This window comes from Oryctolagus cuniculus, chromosome 3 (assembly GCF_964237555.1).
Source record: "Oryctolagus cuniculus chromosome 3, mOryCun1.1, whole genome shotgun sequence".
Lineage (NCBI taxonomy): Eukaryota > Metazoa > Chordata > Mammalia > Lagomorpha > Leporidae > Oryctolagus > Oryctolagus cuniculus.
This window is the reverse complement of record NC_091434.1, coordinates 170,745,184-170,763,381: the sequence shown is the minus strand read 5'-3', so window position 1 is coordinate 170,763,381 and position 18,198 is coordinate 170,745,184. Positions and strand designations below refer to the sequence as shown.

At 45.6% G+C, this 18,198-nt stretch overlaps 1 protein-coding gene across 14 annotated transcripts in view; it reads right to left on the bottom strand.

Annotated features, from left to right (window-relative positions):
- Positions 1–18,198, bottom strand: part of CALD1 (caldesmon 1) — a 193,567-nt gene that overhangs the window by 95,702 nt on the left and 79,667 nt on the right. For 11 of the 14 annotated variants that reach the window (XM_051847959.2, XM_051847961.2, XM_051847960.2 and 8 more), the window contains 1 exon segment: positions 7,609–7,715. In XM_051847959.2, the coding sequence (XP_051703919.2) occupies positions 7,609–7,679 (71 nt within the window). In that variant the 5' untranslated portion in view covers positions 7,680–7,715. 14 annotated transcript variants of the gene reach the window in all.

Sequence of the window (18,198 nt, the reverse complement as noted above, 5' to 3'; positions counted from 1 at the left end):
AGCCAGTGTATCTGTATAGTAGGCATAGATGTAGCAAGCCAAAAGATCTAATTCTTTCCTAACCTCAACAAAAGCATCTTAGCCAGTATCAAATTCAGTGAAGGATGCACAGTGACTGAGCTGACAAAGGTAGAAAATTAAAATTCAGCAACATTTTATTTTGTAACAAAGGCTTATCAAAAACATTTATATGAATTTAATAACAATACCTAACACTCACTGAGCACATACTATGTGCCAGTCATTGTATTGATTTCTCTACATGGATCAACCAGCTCCATCCTTATGATGACTCTGTGAGGGGAATATAATTATCTCTGTGTACATAGATAAAGAAATACAAGCAAGAGATAAGTAAATTGTCATAGGGTAATCCAACTAGCAGCTGTCAGAGTCAGGATTTGAACCCAAATCTGTCAGATTTATCACCCACACTCTTCACTGCCTCATCATCCTACCTTTTTCCAGATGGTCAAGGATTGATAAATTATAGACGTCACGTATAAAGAAAAGTTGTCACTACTTTGAGATGTAAGTACATTGGCTCCTAGATATGCTGCATTTTTTTTTCCAGCTAAAAAAGAAATTATGGATCAGCATGTGATCCATTTAAGAATCTAGATTTTTCAACTGTCTGGTACCAAAAATCTAGGTACAGTCATTGAATGAGAACCACTTTGGATAGCTCCTCAACTATTGATGCTCCAGAGGAATTGTTAGGTTCGTGGAAACTGGTCAGAGTATACCATCATCACCTACAAGCGGACAGCAGTAACAGCTGAGTGAGCCCCAGAGGGAGGACATGCATGAGTATTTGTATTGGTATCTTTTTTTTTTTTTTTTTTTTTTTTGGACAGGCAGAGTAGACAGTGAGAGAGAGAGACAGAGAGAAAGGTCTTCCTTTGCCGTTGGTGACCCTGCAATGGGCGCTTCTCCTGGTCTCCCATGGGGTGCAGGGCCCAAGCACTTGGGCCATCCTCCACTACACTCCCAGGCCACAGCAGAGAGCTGGCCTGGAAGAGGGGCAACCAGGACAGAATCCGGCGCCCTGACCGGGACTAGAACCTGGTGTGCCGGCGCCGCAGGTGGAGGATTAGCCTAGTGAGCCACGGCGCAGGCCTGTATTGGTATCTTTATGCGACTGCACACACAGAACTAAAGACCCCTTTGGTGGGGATTAGCCACCTCATCCTGCCCAGGCCCTTATATTCAAGTTGGACTCAAGCTAAACAATGCCAAGCAGATACTTAAAAATATTTTGAATTTAAAAGTAAAAATATTGGATTGCAAATCCTAACCTCTTGTGCTTTGTGTTTGTTTTTTGTTTTTGTGCTTCCTGGAGTGATCAATTTTCTGAGAACTGAGGGGAAATTTTGAGTAAATGTAGCTACTTTAATGATTTAGACAGTTTCAAAGTTAAATTGCATTTAACTTCCTAATGAAAATTAATGTTTGATTTTTAAAATTTAAAAATTGCAATTGAATAAATTTTTATGTAAAACGTTCACACTCTTGACTTTGAATACGTGTTTTTAAGTGTGCGTGTGTGTTGTATAATTGTTGATTGGCCACACTCTCAAATCCTGCAAGTGTCAGTGGTACAGTGCTAGTAGGGGACTTCACGGACCCAGTGGATTTTTTTAAGTTGCTTGTTTTTCTAGTGTAGTAAAAATATTTACTTTCAAAGGTCTCATCACCAGGACACTTCAGAGGCACATAAAAATGTATGAATGATGACAGCAGCAAGAGTGTTTTCATTCCTTCTATTTATGGCTGTGAGCCTCTGAATCTGATAACGGCTCTACAATGGAGGCCTTTCTTCCCATCATCAAGGGGAGCTCCCACTGGGTGTGGAAAGCACGCACTGGGAAGGCAGTGGGTTCACCTCTTAGGGGGGCAGAGAGCCGCTTGCTGTGTGCATCTACCTAAGACTCCCTTACAGATACAAACAGCACCTCGGGTTTCATGGCAGATACACAAAAGCCGCAGACCCAATTGTAAAAGAGCCCAGCTTGGACTGGTGTCAGCTCTCCTGGCTAAGACAACAGAAGCCTTCCTCAGACCTTGATACCCCACCCCACCCCACCCCACCCCAGAGCTCTCCACTCAGTAGCAAACTCCTGCTCCTCATCTTGCCTGGCACAGCCTCTGGGATGTGCAAAACCAAAGCCTTCCTATTTTAATTATTTTCCTGTTGTGGTCTACAGAATAAAATTAGGTAGTGAGAATTAATGGTGATGTTCATTGAATGGTCATTAGATGATCCGCACTGTGTTAATTCTTTCACACACTGTCTCTTTACATCCCCACAAAACCCAAATGGAGTGGGTCGTTTTATTTCTTATTTCACAGAGGAGGAAACAGGAGAGTTTAATGAGACCTAGTAAGTGGCAAGGTGGGCGCTGACAGCCCAGCTTTTGCCCATGCTGCTAAGCTCACCATTGTGCGTCTCCCTGTTCCTTCATTCACATGGAAAACACATATTCCATCCAACGTACCTACTGCTGGTGCTGTGACTGGTCCCTATGTATCAGACACATATAAACGGTCTAGTACGCTTGGCACTTGTTGAGTAGGAAAAGAGCTGGGTTTGACCCCTTTGAAAATGTCTTCCCTTCCCCTACGAGAAGTATGCACTCCTTGATGATACAAACACACGTGCATATATAATCCAGAGCAGATAGACTGACACCACGCATGGAAAGAGAGACGGAAACAGATCAATCGCTTGCTGATGAAGATGCACGCGACCCAGGGGAAAGCGTACGAAGGTGTGCTGAGAAATAGAGACCAGGGTCGTGTGAGACGGCCACACAAAGGGAGGAAGAATGCATCTACAGAATTCTTTATTCCCACAGGATGGGTGTAGACCAACCAGCAATACTAACTTTTTAATCTATTTGTTCAAATAGGCAATTGATTAAAACATGCAGCTTAACTTGTATACAAATAAATTGTTTTGTTTAGAAACAATGCGTGAAGAATTTTCACTTATTACCTGCACATTGTATTCTGCTTACTACACAATGTTCTTCCCTTTTGGCCAACATTGTTCTACAGTGACTATCAACATAGGATATGAGTTTTTGCCCATCAGGACACAATCTCTACTGTGGACCACTGGTTCCTATGGTTTGGTGTAGGATCTTGCACTTTATAGATATTCACCTTTCTTTTTTATTTGATAATGAAATGAACTACCTTCATTTTAAGCAATCTAAAAACTGCATTTCAAGAACTCAGAGCTGGGAAGCCCCACGGAGGACAAAGACAGGTGAAGAACATAAATGTTACAGGGGCTCGGGGGCAAGACGAGAAGGGAAGTTTGCAGTCCAAGTTGTTGGAAAGCTTAGATAATTTGAAATGGACAGGCTTACAACCCTCAGAATGAGTTATGTGTCCAACAGGGTCTCAGGAAAGAACACAATGTGGTGAGCCAAAGCTCACGCCAGGCATATGAAAGCTGGCCTGACACAGGGCATGCAGTTGGCTTTTCAAAATGGTCTTTGAAAAGGTCTGTTTCTGAGGGGTAAGATGTGAATCTGGTTTACTTTAACTTGTGGTTGTAACATCTGGTGAGACAACAAGTTTTAAATTATTTATCATTGCAAAGTAGAACTGTGCCTGCTAATCAAATTCAATAACAGCTAATTAAAATAACAGGGTATTTTTATTTGGAAAGCCTTTGTGGGTAAGGAAAGTCAATGAACTTTCTCATCTCTGTGGTGTCTCTTCCCCTACACTGTCTGAGGAGCGCAATGTAGAAAGGGCACAGTCATCTTTCATAGAGATCAGCCAGTACCAGGGATAGATACTCCATTTGAGGATATAAAAATGTAGTTTCTTCACCAGTATTTGGTCTTCCACAGGTGGCGAAGCATTAAGCACACTCTTTTCCAGTTCAGTGTCCAAAACAGAGCTTGTAGCAGAACCGATGCCCAATAAAAATATGTTGAGGATAGTGAATGAATCGCAGCTCTAAGCCTTAAAGCCAGTCTATTTGCACTAATTTACTCCTCTGTCACTCCAGATTTGGGATGAATTTGTCTTTGCAGTTCCCTAAATCCAAAAGATAATTAGGTCTTCTGTAGTCTGGTCCCAATTATACTGCATAGGGCCATGGAATTACTTCTTCCAAAATGGAAACTTGTCTAATTGTTTATTTGGCTTTAAATAAAGTAATAGTAATCACTGTAGAAAACATTAGGCCACACCAAAAGCATAACAATATTAAAAATGACCACCAATTCCCCAGAGAAAACACCCACTCGTGTTACAGAGGAGGAAACCAAGGTCTAGAGCTGAAGGAAGAGGGACTCGGCCGGAGCCTCACGTGCCCTTTGTCTTCGCGTCAAAACCATGATTTTAGATGGCCTTTGGTTTCTGGTTCTGGCCATCTGTTTCCCGTACACACCCTGCATTTTCCCATTAAAGTTGGCTGGATCCTAAAGCCTGCCCTTCACTCTTCCCACAAATGTCAGATTTTAAAAAATCCTGAAGGGTGGACATCAACTTACCAAATACCGGAATAACAGAATTAGGAGGTTCAACTAGAAACATGAAAAGGTAAACTCAATATAGGTATATAGAAGTACTTAAGTATTTTTCTTAGAAAGAAGGGAGGGAGGAAAAGAGAGAAAGGAAGGGAAGGAAACACAGAATACAAGAACCCCAAGGGATTAATACACAGAGAAATATAAGATTAGGATCCATCTGTATGCATTTTAAGTTATTCATGGTATCTAACTAAATTCATTGTACATATTCCTTTTAAGACTGACACTAAAAAAAAAAAAAGGCAAGTCCTCACATACAAAATAAGAAACTACAGGGGACAAACCACGTAGATGTGTACTTAATTTTTAGGCCGAGTCCTGGATTTTAAAAAACCTGATTTATTCACTCTACTGTATGACTGACTGACTACAGCAGGTAGTTTTTTTTTTTTTTTTTTTTTTTTTTTTTTTTTTTTTTTTTTTTTTTGACAGGCAGAGTGGACAGTGAGAGAGAGAGACAGAGAGAAAGGTCTTCCTTTGCCATTGGTTCACCCTCCAATGGCCGCCACGGCTGGCGCGCTGCGGCCGGCACACCGCGCTGATCCGTGGCAGGAGCCAGGTGCTTCTCCTGGTCTCCCATGGGGTGCAGGGCCCAAGCACTTGGGCCATCCTCCACTGCACTCCCGGGCCACAGCAGAGAGCTGGCCTGGAAGAGGAGCAACCGGTACAGAATCCGGCACCCCGACCGGGACTAGAACCTGGTGTGCCGGCACCGCTAGGCGGAGGATTAGCCTAGTGAGCCGCGGCGCCGGCCTACAGCAGGTAGTTCTGTCACTCCTCTTGCACTATTTCCCTAATTCCCTCTTCATTTAGAAAGCAAAGCCAAAGACACCCATTTCACCTGGTGCCCGATGTCCACGCGCTCATTCCTGGGCCGACTCTACTAGGCTTGCCCCTCAATCTCGCCTCATCTGGTTTCTGGTCCTGCTACACTTTGCGGGAAGCATGCAAAGGCAGATCCTGTGTCTGTTTATTTATCACCAATACTGTCCCCACTCCTAGACTGAAGCCCAGTTGGTACTAAGCAAATCTGTACTGGGCAAGGGTATTTTGTAGACTGTCAGAACTCGAGGTCAGATAGCACAGCCTTGGGAAGAGTAAGAAGTGTGCTCAACAGCGCCCACCACTGCTCACAAGACTCCAGCGTCTACTGGGTCCCCAACGCTCCCTGCCTCTCCCCTCTCTCCCTGGTATTTGTGCCTCCTCTGAGGGTTTCCATTCTGGCTTTATGACCTCCTGCTCTTTTTCCACTTGTCTTCTTGTGAACATTGCTTTGGTTTTTATACTACCCCACCATACTGAGTGTGCCCAAATTTAATTCCCTAATAATAATTTCTCTTCTTTTGTAAGCAAAAAATTTCCCATTTCTAAGTGCTTGGGTGATCTGCATTTGGTTGTCATTTCTGCCTGAGATTAAACCCTGCTTCCTTGGCCATGCGAGCACGAATCCCTTCCAGCTTCCCCGTGGGGAACTCCTTAGACCTTTATTCTTTGGAATTGTCTTTGAGTTTTCCCTCCCCTAAGAGCTTTGCTAACTCTTCCTCTACAAAGACGCTCATCCCTGCTCTGTTTTCATTTCTGTAGTCACTGCCCCGATTCAGGCCTTCATGAACGTATTGGTCAGTGCCAATTCTCCTGGAGTTGATATCCCCAAATTCTAGTGCATGAATGGCCATAGTTATCTAGTTATCAACAGATAGCTCTCTCCCACGAACTTTCATCACACGTAACTGCCCTGTCTCGTCTCCCTCTATTCCTTTTATGTCAAACAGAAGCCCCCAAGATGTGCAAGACAAGGCCCCTTCACCTCCAGCACACAGCAGGTCTCTCCTACCAGGATCCTTGCTCCCTCCCCTGAGCTTTTGCTGTCTTTCCCTCACCTGCAAGGCCTCCCCCACCTTTGTTCTCCATCTCCATCATCCCGTTCTCTATGGTTTACCTCCTCAAGGAGCTTTTTCTTACGTCTCCATCTCATGATGACGCCTGCCTTTCCTTCTCTGGGCACCAGTGTTAAGCTCTGGCTGTGTTGTTAGGCTGTTTTCTGACTTGTTTAGTGATGCTAGTTAACAATAATAGTAATAGCTAGCACTCACGGAAAGCCTAGTATGTGCCGGGTACTGGGCTAAGCTGTAGACAAAGTTCCCTGCTCGTGGCCACACAGTTCATCAAGTGGCAGAGCTAGGATCTGCACCCACAGAGCACAGGCGTTGTTCATGGTGCCACGTGTGTACGCATAGGGGTCCCACACATGGCAGCCCACTCTAGCCAGGTTGGTCCAAGAGAGTCATTTCACCTGGTTCTTCCACATTCTGCATGCAAATATGTAGGAGACAAGGCCCTGACCTTTCCTTAAGTCTCCAGTGTCACACTGCAGGATCGCCAAGAGCTCACCTTGCGATCTCACAGCTAAGCACTGGGACTGCTGGGAAGCCAGGATTGACGCGCTGTTAAGGTCATTGTTTAGCATTTTCCTTCCAGTGAATGCCTCATCTCCTTTTTGCAAAAGAACCTCGGACTCAAACCACATTAAACGCCACTGTCCTCTGCTCTGAGGTCTGTACTTAAAATATGCCTTAATGCCCCACACTTGACAGGCCAATGCTTTATTTCCCCAACCCACTCTCAAGGTCCCTGCCACGGAGGCCTCGTGCAGCACAACACTCTCCACCTACACACTGACTTCGCACAGCTGCCTGGGCCATTTGGCTCTTAACCTGGCCAGGTAGACCACTGGCCCTGGGTGCTGGCTTTCCGCCTTTGCATTTTTGTTCTAAAGGGCCCTGTCATTTCAATATTTATTCACACATGGCCTTTGTCACTTAGAAGTCCTAATGGGAAAGGCATTGAGTTAGTGCAACCATTTGCCTGCTCTTCAATCTCTTTCCAATGCTTGCTTGCTTCTTTTCTTCAAGTAGAAATGTGGAGTCCGAGTAATGGGATTTTTGAGCACTACTTTTGCCAGCAGTGGAGTGCCTGGCCTCTCAGGGGAACAGCCTTGGAGAAGAACACTGCCGATAACAGAACACAAGGAGTTTCCCTCCTGGCTCCTCACCTCTCTGCTTCCAGCCGCATCTCCTCCCTCTTTTGCCTCCTAAGTTCTCTGCGACGTTCAAAATCATCCATGGTGTGCTTTCCAGGGAGACCAGATCGCGTCTGGAGCTGCGGGGAGGAGGCAGAATCAGCATCAGGCTCATCACCTCTCAGGAGTCGCTTTCCTTCCCCTCCCTACCCCCCTCCCCCGATTTCACCCCCCCCCCCATTTTTTGTTTACTCTTTAAAAAAAAAAAAAAACACCTTAGAAGACTGATCAGGGAGCCAGGGACCAATTTCTGACTCTTGAGCAGAGTTGAATTCAGTCTTATTCATAAAACTTTAAAAACAGACAAGACTCTAAGATAGCTTTAAAAAAAAAAAACCTCAGGAGACAGAAAGGATTCGGTAGACTGAAATATTGGTAGACTCTCTTGAGAGCTACTGGGAGAATGTTGCTGGTTGTAGCTTTCTGAACTCCAGACAAGTTATTAAAAAGTGAACAAAGAGAAAAACAGAAGTGGAAAAAAAAAAAGTGGCCAGGAAAGAAACACGGAGGAACTTCAAGAAAAGGAGAGAAATAAAACAGTACCAGATCAAGCATCATTTGCATATTCCAGGAATATTAGCCTCAGGGTGCAAGTCTAACTAGAGCAGCATTTCAAAGGCAGTTGATGGGGGCTCCAGCTCGGATCCAGCTCAGAGACCCCAGCTCTCCGGAAGTCTTACCCTCTCCTACCTCCTCCGCGATGGCTTTGAATTCCGGGAGGATCAGCCCTGTCCAGCTCTTCAAACGAGCCGCCTGCTTCCCCTGTGTTTCTGTGCCATAGCATGGACTATTCCAGAATTCCCCTGCAGCCCCCAAACCCCAAATGCCTACCAGAAAGGGGAAGCGGGCTCTTTTTGTCCTTGCTTTGTTTACAGAGCTGTCAGTGGTTCGTTAAACTCGGCCTGGAATCTGGCATTTAAGGCCTGCTTGAAGATTGCTTCCTGTGCGGAGCCCAGGCCTCCGCTTCCTCTGGAATCTTAGACTGCGCCACTCGGATCACAAAAATATTTTGCAGCCCTTTCTGTGCACAGGAGAGGGACCGTGTGCCCGTGGTAGGAAAACAAGGAGCTGCGGAAAAGCTGAGGCCGTCCCTGGATGCCATCTTTGAAGAGGCAAAGAGTAGAGAGAGGCTTCTAGACCTTGGAGTCCAGTTCAGAACCCTTAGACACATTGCTAAATGCTTTCGGGTTTTTTTTTTCAAGGGTGTTTTTCTCTTCTTCAACCATGCACACAAACAAAAATACAACCTCAGCCAAGAGAAACAAAACTACACAATGTTTGAATCTGTCCTTTTCCTTATCCTCCAGGGTATTAATTACACTGCTTCTAAAACGTTCAAAATGCAAATTTTGCTGGTTCTTGGGGCCTTCAGCATTTGAATCTATCTTCCTCCCTTCCTCTCACCCACAGTGCCGCCCAAGAATTTGTTAGTTAGGAAGGAAACAACCCGTTTGCCTTATTATAATTTCATCCAACCCGAAGTAATCTCTGGACATTTCACAGTCTGATCTCCCCATAGTGACAGGAATGAAAAACAGCAGCGGGAGGGTCCCCCAAAAGGGGCTGTCTGAGGGCTTTGTGGGGTGGGCCCCTGTTCTCACGACAGTCCAGTGTGTCTGAGAGACCCCGCGGGCAGCAGGACCCAAACCCAGCTTCTCCCATGCCTGGTGCAGGGAGAAACCCAGCTCTTCCTGCCTGCAGCCAGTCTTCCATCGCATCCTAACAGCTACCGGCACAACTACAGCAGCGGACAGACAGAGCTCTGTCTGCAGGCACCACACAGCTTGGAGCTCATCCTGTCAGCTCCGGTCCTTGCTCTTCCCACATCAAAGTCAAGGCGCTCCCCCGGACTGCTGGCCAGCAGCAGAGGGTCCCAGGATGTGCCTCTGCTGTGGAATAAACACTGCCAAGCAGGCCCAAGATGCACAGAGTTTGCATTTCTGGGGTGGGAAGGGACGCTGCCGAACCCGTGCGGTGGCTTGGGCTGGCTCCTGACCCATGCAAATTCTTTTTCTCTTGCCGCTCCTCTCCTCCTACTCCTCACCTTTTCCTACTTACTTGGGAGCTTTTTTCTTTCCCAACCACAGAACAACTGCTGAGCAAGCACCAGGAGGCACAGAGAGAGAGAGAGAGAGAGAGAGAGCAAGAGAGAGAGAGAGCGCTATTTACCACAACTCCATAGACCAGCGTGCTTCTGAGTTATGCTCTGTGAGTATGTGGTGGGTGTAGCCGAGGGAGAGGAGAGGGCAGGAACACGTCTGTGTACAGGGTGGAATGACTGTCAGTTGAGGTGCAGGAGTGTGTGAGTGTGCACACACGTGTGTGCACGAGAGAGAATGTGTGTGTTAGTGAAAACAGCTCTTAGCTGGTCTCCAACCGGGATGGGGCTGGCCATCTCCCATCATCCTCACACTCTCCTCTCCAGTGCTTTCCTGCACTGCCTGGGCACTATTCCTGTGTAAGGGGAGCCGTGCCTGGACAGAATTCTAAGTGATTTTTCCCCCCTCTTTTGGGACCAGCAGCTTCCACGTCCCCAGCTAGTAATCCTTCATTTCCTCCCCTACCCCCGGCCAGTGCTGAATTCTTTCCAGCAACCTTGGTTAGGAAACAAACTCTCAACCAACGTGGTGAGGAAACATCAAGGCAGAGAGATGGTGTAGACCGTGTCACCAACAGGCAGAGCGGCACGGGAGCGAGAAGCAGGCTGGAGGAGGCGTCTGTCGATGGGGGAGGCAGGTGCATTGCTGCGAAGTGTTTTGTGCAGCTGGACAGACCACGGTCACGCTATTGGAAGAACTCTCATGTGACTCCTTTTTAAAGTGGAAAAAAAACCTTTCACAAAGGCATATAAATCATACTGATACCTGTCTCTTTAATAGGGATTCTCCTATATTGGATTGCCTTTAAACACACACACACACACACACACACACACAGGTGCACCGACCGTAATTAAGGTAATTGGTGTTATGGAGTTCAACTCAACACATGGCTCCCCCGTTTGGTAATGGCTTTGCAAAGCCTGTGGCCCAGGTGACTGTCACCTGTGACCCAGGTGACTGTGACCGGAGACATGTCCTCCCGTGACTCACCACCACGTTAGGGCTTCCTGAACCTTGTCTGTCCCCTTTCCCTCCTGTGGTCTCTCCTTCTCTCTAAGGCACTACTTCCTCTGCTGGCTGTTTTCCTCTTTCTCTGTCATTTCCGGTTTTCTTCCCCCTCTCCCTCCCTGTGTGGGGAAGCAAAGCACAGTTATATTTACGAAACCGAATCGATGCTTCTTTTCCTTAAAGCAATGGAGTCTCATTTCTAGTCTGTGTCTCTCCCCCAGGAAATCCATGATTGTGTTTTGTATCCACAACGTTACGGTGGTTGTTTTCTCCATGGGCATGGTACCTCAGTGTGGACATTTCCTGTGTGTCCCTTATAAGGAGAATGAGTTTGTTTTTCCTTTTGTTTGGGTCAGGGTGGGTGGCAGACATGAAGCCATTTCAGGGGTGGGGGAGGGGAGCGTGCGTGCGCATGTGTGCAGCCGCAGTCAAGAGAGGAGGTTTGTGAGCAGGGGGCTTTCTAACCCAGCCCCCAACCACTAGAGGGCAAGGCCGTGTGGGGAAAGTTAAGTCCTATCTATTTCCGAATCCTCGCAAACCGCATGGTGCGCGGGGGTGGAGAGAGTCCTTGGGATTTTTGGTCAGCCCCAATATTGGTCTTGGAATGCATCAAGAATCAAATCTGTTGTGTCAGGAATGCTGAATAAGTTGAAGCAGCTTCCAAAAGTAACTAACAGCTATTGAATATGTACCATGTGGTGGGTCATTTTTTAAACCCCTTAAAAATATAACTAACAGCATATTTCTTAGAGCAGAGTTGAGTAGAGAGGACAGAGTTCCCACAGACTTCCTCCCCTCCCCCCCCGCCCCGTGGATCATATAAATTTAGGACAGAAATGATCTTAAAAGTGACCCATGCCTTCAGTTTCAAACCCATTTGGTTTAAATCACAGATTTACCAAGCCACAAAGATCTCAATTAAATTAACTTTCCGAATAAATACGAGACTCTATTATTTTACTGTTAGTGCCTTATAAGATTCATAAATCAGGGAGTCATAGCTTCACTAGCATCATGGCCCGCTTTTCATTGATATTTTAGAATTCTTTCTCTTACAGTGTACCTTCCTCATTGTAATCTTCCTCCTCTAACCCACTGTCTTCTTATCTCCAACATAACTATTTCTTTACAATTACAAATTGTAATTGCAAAGATCCAAAGCCAGGAGCCAGGTGCTTCTCCTGGTCTCCCATGCGGGTGCAGGGCCCAAGCACTTGGGCCATCCTCCACTGCACTCCTGGGCCACAGCAGAGAGCTGGACTGGAAGAGGAGCAACCGGGACAGAATCCGGTGCCCCAAGCAGGGCTAGAACCCGGGGTGCCGGTGCCGCCAGGCAGAGGATTAGCCTACTGAGCCTCGGGCCGGCCATTAGAGAGATCCTTTCTAACTAGTCATCAGTTTGCACCCACTGTAAATTTCACAGTTTAACTGCTTCAATGAAACCTTACAAAAGCCTTTAGACAGTAAATATTCAGTAAATATTAACTGAGCATCTATTAGACAATGGACAAGACAGAAAAGGTCTTTGCCTTCCTGCAATGCTTCTTTCTCTAAACTTCTATGGGGCTGCTGAAGTCAGTTGTGGTTCGGCCCCCAAGGGCTCATGCTGGAAGCGTGATCCCTAGTGTGCAATGTTAAGAGGTGGTAGAGGGCTGGCGCTGTGGCGTAGCTGGTGAAGCCTCTGTCTGCTACATTCCCATCCCGCGAGGGTGTCGGCTCAAGTCCCAGCCGCTCCACTTCCAATCCAGCTCCCTGCTAATGTTCCTGAGAAAGCAATGGGAGATGGCCCAAGTCCTTGGGTCCCTGCACCCATGTGGAGACCCGCAAGAAGCTCCTGGCTTCAGACCAGCCCAGCTCTGGCTGTTGTGTCCATTTGGGGAGTGAATCAGCAGATAGAAGATCTCTCTCTCTCTCTCTCCCTGTATTTATGACTTTCAAATAAATAAATCTTTTTTTTTTTTAAAGGTAGTGGAACCTTTACAGGGGTAAGGAACGTCATTTGGTCTGGCCCTGCCAAGGCAACTGCAGGCAGGTTTTGAAATTCAATAAATCTCTAGCAGACTGATTTTTAAGTTGATTATTTCATATGGCCCACGAATGATGTTATAAAATACCCAAATGGTCCTGGGCAGAAAAATGTTTCCCATCTCTGCTTTAAGAGGTGGGGCCTTCATCAAAGAAGGAGGTACTTTTCTCTGAAGGGAGGAGAGAACTTCCACTTTGACTATGGCCTTGCCGAAATACTGACGGAGTTTGTGGATTCCAAAGGCTTCCATAGCTTAGGCAGCTCATGGCAAGAGCCTCGGGTGATCACTGACGTCATACATAAGAATGTTGGTTGTTAAACTGACAACAGGAGTCACTGTGTACTTACTCCCCATTTAAGACCTCTGTCCTCAATGAGTTGTATTATGAGACTTAACTGTAAAATTTGTTCTGTGTGTGTGTGCGCGCAAATTGTTGAAATGTGTACGTAGTATAGAGTTGGTCTTCTGTGTATAAAGTTAATTGAAAATGAATCTTAATGGAGAATGGGAGAGGGAGGAGGAGGTGGGGTGAGAGGGTGGGTATGGTGGAAAGAACCACTATATTCCTAAAATTGTACTTATAAAATTTGTACTCATTAAATAAAAGGTTTCTTTGGGGGGGGGGAGAGGTGGGACCTAGGGGGAGGTCTTAGGGGCTCTGCCCCAGGAAGGGATTAAAGGTAGTTCTCATGAGACCCTAGTTATTCTTCTGTGAAGATTGAGATGACAGAACAAGGCCGGCCCCTCCCTGCTCCCTGGCTTCCTGTCTCGCCGTGGGATCGCTCTCTCCCACACACGTTCCTGCCATCATGAGGCCATCCCCACCGAGGTCCTCACAGAATGGCTGAGCAAAATCTGGTGCCACTCCTGGAGCTAAATAAACCGCATTTCATCAAAGGCCACCACCTCAGGCGTTTACTAAGGAAGCGGACTAATGGACAGGCCTATCGCACACATCTTCAGCTGTGGGTCACCTGTCATCCACTTCCTGTTTGTTGTTGTTGAGATTTAGGGCTTTGTGGGAGGAGTTCGGGGAGCATGCTTTGTCTCTCCTCAAGATTTGCCTTAATTTAGTTGGACCATCGCTGCAACCCAGCAAAACTTCTCTTCATCCTACAGGGCTTGAGTGATTTCTGGGTGCCACAGACTCCCCCACATTCCCTACTTTTCTTCCTCTAATTCTCTTCACCTACCTCAAGTCCTTCCTTTAGCTGCTTTTCCACCACAAACTCTTGGCAAACAGGAACCTGGACTCAGACTTAGGGAGACCTGGATCAAAGCTCTCTGAGCAAATTTTCCTCCCTGTAAAATGAGATAGGAGGGCCAGAGGATGTCCAAAGTCCACCCTACTCCATGTAATGTAATGGTTTTATGCGTGGTCTCCCATCCAGACAGATGATGCATTAAGCATGATCTATCTGTGCCTCTGCCTTTCCAGATAGAAATGTTTTGAGTATCTAAGTGTGTTCTCTTTTAATTTCATGATTTAGAAGCCATTTCATTTCTTTTCAAGCTGATCATACCATGGCATCCCAGATAAAAAGTATTTTATTGCCTCTCAACTGTATCTTCCAGTTTTCTACCTCTGCATTTTTATTCCATCCATCTGGAATGAGCTCCTCTCTCCCCTTCACAATCCATAACCAACTGAGTCCTGAACAGAATTCAGGATTGAATTTCACCTCCTCCATGATGGCTTTCCTAAGGAGTCTTGCTTGAACATCTATAATTCATTTTGGTAATTAATACGCAACTCATCAACTGTTCTCCTGAACTCGTTCGTAACTGTTTTCAGTGGTGTTTCACTCTCCATGTGTTTTTGTTCTTAAGGCCATTTATGAAGAGACATGGTCCTTTATTTAAACAATCCCTTCACTATTGGGACAGAGTAGGCACTCAGGAATTGTACCTGATTGAGCTGCTGGATTTTTATTGTGGATTTTACTATTCTGCGTATGGAAAATATAACTGTAGCTTATTCATCTCTCTGTATTTTATTGACTGATCAGTGTTTACAAAATGAATCAAAGACCTTGGTAATAGACTCTACGTGAATCTCAAAAGTTACATAAACGCACATTTGCAGTAGTTACACAGTAAATCTGGCAACGTTTTCGTACTGAGTGTAGAAAATGAACTTTTGTCCTTTTAAAAAAAATCAATTTATCAACCCGCTTTGCTCTTTTCCAAACTGAATGGTTCATCTGGGACTTAAAAACCAAATAAACAAGTGGATTGTAATGTACAGTTTGGACTTGGCTAGTCCAACCTTCATCATCTTATTCCAAAAAGCTGTGCTACTTAAAAAAAAAAAAAAAAAGCAGATGCAGTCACCAAGACACATTTGTCAACACAGAAACCAATGAATGAGCTCAGGCTGAGGACCCCTGACTTCTCCAGTTTCTTCTCTCCGAAGTCCCAAGCCCTACTAGAGCAGGTTAACAGGTTGTGACCTGTTTTTTCCTCTCCTTCCTTGCTCAGTCTTTTATCATCACTTTTTGTCTACTTGCAAAACAGATGACCCAGCAGTCTTGACATTATGAAATCCGATGTCTTCATGCCTTCTCTTCCGCCTGGCGGGTCATGCGCAGTTTGGGCATTTTAGATCTGAGAGATGATGGCTTTTGTCTCTGCTGACTTTACCTCTCGGGAAGGCAACATGTGTAGGGATTTTAGGTTGAATTTTAAAGTGCTACTGCAAATAATACAATCTTAATTTGGAACACTTCACAATTTTTTTTAAGATTTATGTATTTATTTATACAAAAGTCAGGGCTTCAGAGAGAAAAGGGGAGAGAGAGAGAGAGAGGGAGAGAGAAATCTTTCAGTTGTTGGTTTACTCCCCACCTGGCCGTAACAGCCAGGGCTGAGCCAGGCTGAAGCCAGGAGCTTCATCCAGGTCTCTCACGTGGGTACATGGGCCCAAACACTTGAGCCATCTTCCACTGCTTTTCCCAGGCCATTATAAGGGAACTGGATCAGAAGTGGAGCATCTGGGATACAAACTGGCACCCAAATGGGATGGTAGGCCTGCTTTACCCACTATGCCACAACGCTGGTCTCACTCTTCACAATTTTTAAAACTCTGTGGGTGGAGCCGGCGCTGTGGCATAGCAGGTAAAACCACTTCCTGCAGTGCCAGCATCCCATATGGGTGCCGGTTTGAGTCCCAGCTACTGTTCCATTTTCAATCCAGGTCTCTGCTATGGCCTGGGAAAGCAGAAGATGGCCCAAATCCCTGGGTCCCGGTACCTGGGTGGGAGACCCAGAAGAAGCTCCTGGCTTCAGATCAATGCAGCTCCAGCCATTGTGGCCATCTAGGGAGTGAACCAGCGGATGGAAGATCTCTCTCTCTCTCTGCTTCTCTCTCTTTGCTTCTCTGCAATTCTGCCTTTCAAATAAAATAATTAAATCTTAAAAACAAAACAAAACAAAAAAAATATCCAACTGTATAGGTGTCATCATTTGATCCCCCCAAATAGGGGGAGAGGAGATTCATTCCCATTGGGAAGGAGGCTGAGACATATAGAACATTGCATTAGCTTCCGAACCACAGCAAATCCCTGGAAAATCAGGCCTGGCGCTAAGACCAATCTCTAAACTAACTGGACAGTTGCTTAGAAGAGTGAGAAGAAATGAAACTTGGAATGCAGACCCTTCTGCTCCCTTTTCAAGAGTTGAAATACCTTTCGTTGACAAACTCAAGAAGAATTCAACTGAAAAACAGGTTGATACCAATTCAGAGTAGGCATAGGGTTACTGCTACTCTCTTGGCCCTTAGAGAGGAAGTGACATCCTTGTGACCTCTAAGACACAGCTGAAAATCATGCACCAGCTCGTGTCCATAGGCGAGGAAGAATGCACAGTCTTGCTTTAAAGATCTATAAATGTGCGCCTATAAAACACAGGTGTGCACAGAATTCTCATCCATAATTCAGATGTGGGGGGGAGGGGGCGACTCAGCGGAACTATGATCAATGGATAGGGCTACTGAGAAAGAACAGACCCCCACTGCTGGAAACAGGTAAAGGCGAAAGGACCATTTATTTAAGGTTATAACGAAAAGGTACTTTTTAAGCTTCTGAGGCCGTGCTGTCCAAAATGGGAACCAGTAGCCAAATGAGGCGATTAAACTTCATTAAAAATCAAAAATTCAAAAAAAAATGAGTTCCTCATTAGTCTCATTCCAAGTGCTCAGTGGCCTCGTGTGTTCAGTGGCTGCCGTATAAGACAAGACAGAGAAGGTTTTCATCATTGTGGAAAGTTCTATCGAACAGCCCTGCTAGAAGATCTTCCAGCTCCTAACTGTACTGCATGGCAGATCCTATGCATTTCAGGGACACCAAGTGTGCAAGACTTGCTCTCTGTCTTCAAAGACCTTTCCAATGACAGTCAGAGTTCTATATAGAGAGAGAAGGAGAGTGAGAGAGATCTTCCATCTGCTGGCTCATTCCCCAAATGGCTACAGTGGCCAGAGTGGAGTCAGACTGAAGTCTGGAGCCAGGCTATTCCCCTGGGTCTCCCATGTGGGTGGCAGGGGCCCAAGCAGCTGGGCCACCTTCCCCTGCTTGTGGGATGCCAGTGTTGCGGGCGGCAGCTTTACTTGCTATGCCACAACACCGGCCCCAGTAGCAATATTTTTGCAATATGAAGGACAAGCTATTATTCATTAGGAGTTAATTATTCCCTAGTGAATTATTCAACTTCTATTCATCATGACCATCAAACGCATCTACTGCATTTTGGAATTATAAGCAAGTTATAGATTATCTTCTAGGAGTTGATCATCTACAAAGAAAGGTTCCAATCCAAACCAACAGACATTATCCATCAGACAGAATGGGCATATAATTGAAACACCAGTTTGCAGCTAAGTAATACATTGAAACGTGCTTAGAATACATCTTCCTCCTTTTCACACGAGTCATGTAGATAACAGCTCCACCTGCTATTTTCGGGATATCTGGACCTGTCTTCGAATAAGGGCTTACTCATAGTGGGGGCCTACTTAAGACTAGCTCAAGACCAACGGTCTCCCAACATCTTACTCACGGACCTGAGTTTGTACAGATACCTGTATGATTATGTGTTTGTTAGTATACTTTCTCTGCGCTCACATTTTAATTCTTAAGTACATGTCCATCTTGCTCACTTTAGAGATCCTTCAAACTTTCTAAGCCAACTTTTTTTGTTTAATACTGAACACGAGGTTAACACTTGTTGGATTGGAATGGATTCCAGAGCTTTTGCTTATTCACCGAACTTAATCAGAAAACAGACAGACTGGGCTAAGACATTATCGGAGGGCTACCCTGCAGGCGAGCTCTTGGTAGCGGTGGGGAGCGGGGCGGGGCTTCCTCTGGAGCTCTATTTTAGATTGTGATTTGTAGCTTTGGTTGTTTTCCGCTAGTGGAGAAGCATTTGTC